At 65.5% G+C, this 7,217-nt stretch overlaps 1 protein-coding gene across 1 annotated transcript; it reads left to right on the top strand.

Moving 5' to 3' along the window:
- The first annotated feature begins 893 nt into the window (after window positions 1-893).
- On the top strand, window positions 894-7,216 carry LOC121336963 (cytoplasmic phosphatidylinositol transfer protein 1-like). The gene is given in 11 exon segments (XM_041406676.1): window positions 894-972; window positions 975-1,110; window positions 1,112-1,160; window positions 2,136-2,284; window positions 3,866-3,954; window positions 4,107-4,114; window positions 4,580-4,651; window positions 4,741-4,836; window positions 4,933-5,088; window positions 5,162-5,225; window positions 6,317-7,216. Coding segments are annotated over 11 exon segments (1,149 nt in total). The 5' UTR covers window positions 894-908; the 3' UTR covers window positions 6,583-7,216.
- Window position 7,217: the final 1 nt, after the last annotated feature.

The following is a 7,217-nucleotide window of genomic DNA, read 5'->3' as shown; positions in this document are numbered from 1 at the left end:
CCGGGCTGTCCCCTCCCGTTTGCCGGGGCTGCCTCTGCCCGCGGTATTGGGGTTCCTGCACCTGGCACCAGCACCCAGCCCTCTGCCCCGTCAGCAGGGTGTCCCTGAGTCCCCCAGGGATGCCCCTGTAGCCTCAAATGGCTTTGTGGCCCCAGGGACACTCCCGTATCCCCCGGTACCCCCAAAGATGCTCTTTTGTCCCGCTATGACCCTGTGCCCCCAAGGATGTCCCTGTGTCCCCAGCTGGACAAGTTGCCTCCAGACAAAATCCCATGTGAGCCCCTATGTGCCCTTCCAAGGCCTGACCCCCCATCCGGGGTGACTTTCAGGAGGGCCCCCATGCTCTCCCTTCTCTCTGGGGCTGGGGGGCACATCCAGGAGCCCCCTGAGCTGTCCTGACACTCACACTGAGCATCCCCAGCCCTGGCTGGAGAGGCGAGGGAGTGTGACAGCCTGGCAGTGCCATGGGTGTGGTGGGTGCTGGGGGGCAGCCCCAGGGTGGGTGCTGGCTGGGACAGGTGCTGGGGGAAGCCTCGGGGAAGGGGATGCAACTCCTGCCCAGGGAAGGGATGTCCTCCGTCAGGGACATGATCCTCTGCTCCCGGGGAGCACCCCTCAGGACAGGACAGTGTGGGTGCCCAGAGGTGGGTCCCCAGGAGCATCGGGCAAGTGTGACCCCATCCTCATTCCCTACGATCCTCTTGCCGCACTGGCCACCACAGCTGGGTGGGGATGCGGCACCCCGGAGGGACGGCACCCTATTTTGGGGGGACACGTGTGCTCCAAGGGGACGCGTCTGTCTGCCTGGCAGGGAAGGGGTTAACGCCGGGAGGGTTTTGGGGTGCCGGGGTGTCCCCAGCTGGGTACACTCAGGCCGCTCCTCGCACGGGTGACCTCACGCCACTGCCATGGCAACGGCTCGTGAAGTCACCGCCGGCGGGGCGGCTGCCTCGAGCTGGGGGTGCGGGGACGGAGCGTGGGAGGCAGCGCCGCGTCCCCCCCGCCCGCTGCCCGCCGCCCCCAGCATGAGCCGCGTCCCCGGCAGCGCCGACGCCTCCGCCTGACCCCCGTCCTGCCCGCCGTGCCCGTGTCACCCTGCCCGAGGTGTCACCATGCTCGTCAAGGAGTACCGCATCTGCATGCCGCTCACCACCGAGGAGGTGAGCGGGGCCCGCCGGGCGGGAGCGGGCACGGGCATCCCATGGAGGGGGGTGGGTGCGGGTCTCATGCCCAGGGGATCGGTTCCTGCCCTGGGAGGGACACGGTGACCCCTTTGCTGTCTCCTCGTGGCATGGCTTGTGGCAGGGATGGGGATGGGCTAGGGATGTTCCGTGCAAGGGCCGAGCCGTACTTTGGGGTGCGGGTGGGGGGACAGCCTGTCCCTGGGCACGGCGACCTCGGGGCACAGAGCCCGACGGCAGCACCGGGGCACAGGAGGACCAGGGGACGGACCAGCAGGCGGAGGCCACCGGGGTTTGGATGCCCATGGCACGACAGGGACCATAAACTCCATCCCTGCTCCGGCAGGGAGCCTGAAGGCCATCGGCGAACAGCGCTGACAAGTGGCAGCAGCCCTGGACAAGCATCTCTCCCCGGTGCCTCCGTTTTGGGGAGTGGTGTCCACCCTCGGCAGTGCCGTCCCTGCTTGGAGGCACCGGGAAAGGTTTTAATTTAGGCAGAGTGAGGTGGTAAAATCCTGCTGGCGATTGCAGTGGTGGATGGGATCTTCAGCAGAACAGTCCAACCCTCATTGCACAGCTGCATCCCCAAACACACATCTACACCCTCATGGTTATATACCTGACACATCCAGATATATCACATAGATTATATCATACAGACATTTTTCCCTGTCTCCCAGGTAGTTTGCCAAGCAGAAAACCTTCAGGAATTCTGCAAGGTACTGCTCTCCTGTGCAAAGAGAGCACAGGGAGAGCAGGATCCAGCCCTTGCCAGGGAGCTGGGACAGCCTAGGGATATGGGAGGTCACACAGGGTGCCCCTGGAGCCCCCTGCCCACCGCACGCCTCAGGCTCTGTGCCTCAGTTTCCCCTCTCGGCAGCGTGGCTCAGCCCCCAGGCTGTGCCGGGCGGTCACCGGGGTCGGTGGCACTGAGGGCGGGATCTGTGCTTGCAGTACCGCGTGGGGCAGCTCTACACCATCAGCAAGCACAGCCACCAGGAGAGCGAGAAGGGCGAGGGCGTGGAGGTGGTGAAGAACGAGCCCCACGAGGATCCCGTGCACGGCCCCGGCCAGTTCACTGAGAAGCGTGTCCACCTCTCCAGGTGAGCCTGTGGTGGCTGCTGGGGGGCTCTGCAGGGGCAAGGTGGGGCATGGGCAGGCAGCTGGGTGGCCTCAGCTCTTCCTCCAATATTCCTGGGGAACCTCCTTCCTGGGTCCTGGGCATGCTGCTGAGTGGCTGATTCCCAGGGCTCCCTCCATCATTTCCCAGGGGTGCCCCCATCTTCTGGGGTGCATTGATCTTGGGGGCTGCACCCATCTCCCAGGCACCCACCCATCTTCAAGGGCTGTCTGTGTGTCCCCCAGTGAGGTCCTCAAGTCCTGGGCTGCACCCATCTTTGGGGTGTGCATCCAATTTTGGGAGCTGCCCTTATCTCTCAGGATGTACCCATCTCCTGGGGTGCTCTTATCCTGGGGGGCCGCACCCATCTCCTGGGGTGCCGGGCACTGCACCCATCTTTGAGAGCCATGTCCCAGGGTGTACCCATCCTAGGGGTTCACACCCTCTCTGGGGGGCTGCCCTCTCCTCATGGGGTGCACCCACCCCAGGACATGCACCCACCTCTCAGGGGTGCGCCCCCCTCCCTGGTGGGCACCCACCTCTGGGCACTGATGGGTGCCTGATGGGGGCTTGGCAATGCCCTGGCCCTGGGGGTGTCACCGTGGGGCAGTGGCTGGCCCTCAGCAGCACTGTCCCCATGTCCCCTCAGCTGCCTGCGGACTCGAGCTGCTCCCCACCAGGAGCTGCTGGTGTGAGACAGGTTATTTTTAGCTGCAGCACTCACGATTCCCCTCTCGCCTGAAATTTATTTATAACGCCTGAAAATTAATCAAAACCCACCTCCCGACTCCCCAGGGGGCCCGATCCTGCCGGGGTGCTGGGGGGGACAGGAGCACCTGAGGGCTCGGCCCTGGGGAGGTGGAGGGGTCTTGGGGAAGGGGTGAGGGTCCAGGATGGAGGGTGGGTGTTTCGTGGGGAGGGGGTCAGGGTGTCTCGGGAGGAGGTGGGGAACCTGAAGGGTGCTGGGGTGGAGATGAGGAGCTGGCACAGATCCCTGGGGTGTCCTGGTGTACAGAGGAAGGTGCTGGGGAGGTGGCAGGGGTCTCTGGTGGGGAAGGCTGGGGCACTGAGGAGGGTCCTGTGGAGGAAACAGGGGCTCCTGAGGGTGTTGTGAGGTGCAGGTGATGATCCAGGGGTGTAAAGGAGGGTCCTGGGGAGGTAACAGGGCTCCTTGGGAGTGTTCTGAGGTGCAGGTGAGGGTCCTTGGAGGCATCCTGGAGTGGAGGTGAGGATGAATGGTGAGGAGCTGGGACAGACAGGGGTGAGGGTCCTGGGGAGGTGACAGGGGTCCCTGGGGGTGTCCTGAGGTGCACATGACAGTGCTGAAATGCAGATGGAGATGCTGGGGAGGTGGCAGTAGCTCCTGCGAAAGATGCTGGGATGCAGATGAGGGTCTTGAGGTGCAGGTGAGGGTCCCTGGGGTGGAGGTGAGGGTGCCAGGTAGCAGGTGGGGTTTCTGGGGTGGGAATGGGGGTCCCAGAGGCAGGCTGTGTTTGGCAGTGCAGGGCTGGGTGGCACCAGCCATGTCCTGTCCTGAGAGGGTCCCCTGACACGGTGCCCACAGCAAACTGCCGAGCTGGGCACGGGCGGTGACCCCCCGCATCTTCTACATCACCGAGAAGGCCTGGAACTACTACCCCTACACCATCACGGGTGAGCCCTGGGCAGGGCGTGGGACGGGCACCCCCGGGCACCCTGTCCCTGCCCACTGCTGGGGGGCTGCAGGAGCTGTCCCTGGTCTCACTGCTCCCTCTCTCCCCTGTGATATCACCCTGTGATGCCGCTGCGCCATGGTGTCCTTGCAGAGTACACGGTAAGGAGCTGCCATGGGATGACCTGTCCCCTCCTGCAGCAGGTGGCCTGGGAGGGGGCGCTGGGGGGGCATTTTTGGGGGTGGGTGTCCTTTGGGATGGACATCCTTTAGGGGTGGGTGTCCCTCAGGGTGGATGTCACCATGGGGGGTGGCCCTTGGGTGGGTGTCCTTAGGGCTGGGCATCCCTCAGGGTGGGTGTCCCTTGGGGCTCAGATTTCCTCGGGGGTGGGAATCCCCTGGAGAGGATGTCCTTGTGACTGGGTGTTCCTTGAGGATGACCATCCTTGGAGGTGGATGTCCCTCAGGGCTGGGTGTCCTTTGGATGAGTGTCCCTCAGAATCAGTGTCCCTGGACTGCACACCTCTCGGGGATGGGCATCCTTGGGCATGAAGTGTTCCTCGGGGTGGGATGTCCCTCAGGGTGGGCATCCCTGGGAGTGGTGTGCCTGACAGCCACTCCCTGCAGTGCTCCTTCCTGCCCAAGTTCTCCATCTACATCGAGACCAAGTACGAGGACAACTGCGGGGACAGCGAGAATGTGAGTGTGCAGTGCAGCTGAGAGCTGGCAAACTCTCCATCAATTCATGACCTGTGGTCCCTGTCACTCACCCTCCCTCCCCTCCCCAGATCTTCCACAGTGACAAAATCCTGGGTGACCACGAGGTCTCTTTCCTGGACATCGCCTTCGATGAGATCCCTGAGCGCTACTACCGCAGCCTGGAGGTACCAGGGCTGGGGACAAGGGAGCTCCCTGGAGCCACCCCCTTGTCTCCTGTCCCAAGGTGGGACTCATGACCCTGATGTTCCCCATCACCCCAGGACCCCCGTTTCTTCAGCTCGGCCAAGACAGGCCGGGGGCCGCTGCGGGAGGGCTGGCGCCAGCACACCAAGCCCATCATGTGCTCCTACAAACTGGTGAGCGTCAAGTTCGAGGTGTGGGGGCTGCAGACACGGGTGGAGCAGTTTGTGCACAAGGTGAGGGGGGCCAAGGGGGGTTGGGGGGCACTGGGGAGGCAGTGACAGGGTGCTGATCCCCGTGGTGTTGCAGGTGATCCGGGACATCCTGCTGATTGGGCACCGGCAGGCTTTCGCCTGGGTGGACGAGTGGTGCGGTGAGTCTGGGGGGCACATGGTGGGGAGGGGGGCACACGGTGCCCATGGAGGGAGGGGCTGCGGGTCAGACTGCTGGTGCCACTGACCCCACCACAGCTCTTGCTCTTCCTTTGCCTGCACTGCTGCCTGCATTGCCTGCACTGCCTTCACTGCCTGTGCTGCCTGCACTGCAAGCCCTGCCAACACTGCCTCCCTGCCTGCACTGCTGCCTGCACTGCCTGCATTGCCTGCACTGCCTGCATTGCCTGCATTGCCTGCGCTACCTGCCCTGCCTGCACTGCCTGCACTGCCTGCCCTGCCTGCATTGCCTGCACTGCCTGCCCTGCCTGCCCTGCCTGCATTGCCTGCGCTGCCTGCGCTCCCTATGCTGCCTGTGCTCCCTGTGCTCCCTGTGCTGCCTGCACTGCAAGCCCTGCCAACACTGCCTCCACTGCTTGCATTGCCTGCACTGCCTGTGCTTCCAGCTCACTCCTGCACGGTGCATGCGCCCCTGCACTCATCGGGGAGGATGGGCAGAGGGGTCCCAGCACCCCACTTGTGCTGCCTGCACCCCCATTCTGGCAGGGACATGCACTGCAGGTGACTGTCACGTGTGGGCACAGGGATGGGAGCCCCGGGTTTGGTGACAGCTGGTGGTGGGTGCCAGGCCATCCGGTGAGTGGCTCTCTGCCTTCCAGACATGTCCCTGGAAGAGGTCCGGGCCTTCGAGAGTCAGATGCAAGTGGCCACAAACCAAAAGCTGGGGAGCCAGCACCCCTAAGCCCCTCTGCCTGCCGGGGACAGACACCCCGGACCCCACCTTGCTGCCTGGGGGTGGGTGCAGGCATGGGGGCTTGTGCCCCCCCTGCAGCCGCGGTGGAGTGTCCCCCCTCCCAGCTGCCCTCCCTGCGTGTCCCCTGCCTGCGCTGGCTGTTCATCCCTTCCCGTCTGCTGTCTGGGCTGGCGCTGGAGTCGGGGAGCTGGCTGTGCTGCCCAGCATCCCCTTCCCTGTCCCCCCGCTCGGCGGGGAGCCGGGGCGCAGGCTGCCCGGGATGAGGGGGTGCCGGAGGCGGCCGTGCCGAGCGGCCCCAAGCCCGGCTGTGCTCGGCAGGGATGACGATGGAGGAGGTGCGGCGCTACGAGCAGGAGACGCAGGAGGCCACCAACGAGCTCATCGGCCTGGTGGCACCGGCCATCTCGGTCAGCGAGGTGGGGCAGCCCACGGCCACGCACTCGGCCCCTGCCAGCGCCCCCTCCACTCCCCTCAGCGACGAGGCCCCCGAGTTCCTGGCTCCCCCCAAGACTCGCCCGCGGAAGAAGTCGGCCCCGGAGACCCTGACGCTGCCCGCGCTGCGGGAACGCGCTGGCGCCGAGTGACGCCGGCAGTGCCACTCCGTGCTGGACTGTGCCAGCTCTGCCCACCTCGGCCCCGCCGACAGGCGCAGAGCCCAGGGAGGGACCCGGACCCGCTGTCAGGGCGCTGGCAGCCCTGGGGTGTGCTGGCCTCCCTGAGCCCCGTGGGTGCCCACACGGGTCAGTGCCACCACTGCCATGCCAGACCCGCTGGCTGCACCAGGAGGGGACGCCAGGCCAGCGCGGGTCCCCGGCAGCGTCGGGCGATGCCGCGGGAGCTGGTTCCCTCGACTCCACCCGCCCCGGTGTCCTCAAGGGCCACCGAGGCTGGCGAGCAGTGGGGAGGGGCCAGCTGGCGCCCATTTGCTGTGGCCGGGCTGGTGGCCGGTGCCAGGCTGGAGCAGTGCCCTGCAGGGTAGGCACCAGCGTGGGAGAACAGTGAGGGTGACAGTGACAGTGACAGCCAAGCGCTGGGCTGGGGCTCCCCACCAGACCCCAAGGGGCTGCACAGCCCTGTGCACCGCTGGTCCTGCAGTCAGGGTCCCCTTCGCTGTCCCTCCAGAGGCCGTGGCTGCTCGAGGGGGCTGGGGTGCACTCAGCCCCTCGTTTTCTTTAGGAAAACAAAGGCCTTTTTGGAAATAAAGCTCGAGACACGGCAG

This window comes from Onychostruthus taczanowskii, unplaced genomic scaffold (genome assembly GCF_017590055.1).
Source record: "Onychostruthus taczanowskii isolate IOZ18803 unplaced genomic scaffold, ASM1759005v1 scaffold10, whole genome shotgun sequence".
Taxonomy (NCBI): Eukaryota; Metazoa; Chordata; class Aves; order Passeriformes; family Passeridae; genus Onychostruthus; species Onychostruthus taczanowskii.
The sequence above is the reverse complement of the archived record's forward strand: the minus strand, read 5'-3'. Positions and strand labels throughout refer to the sequence as shown.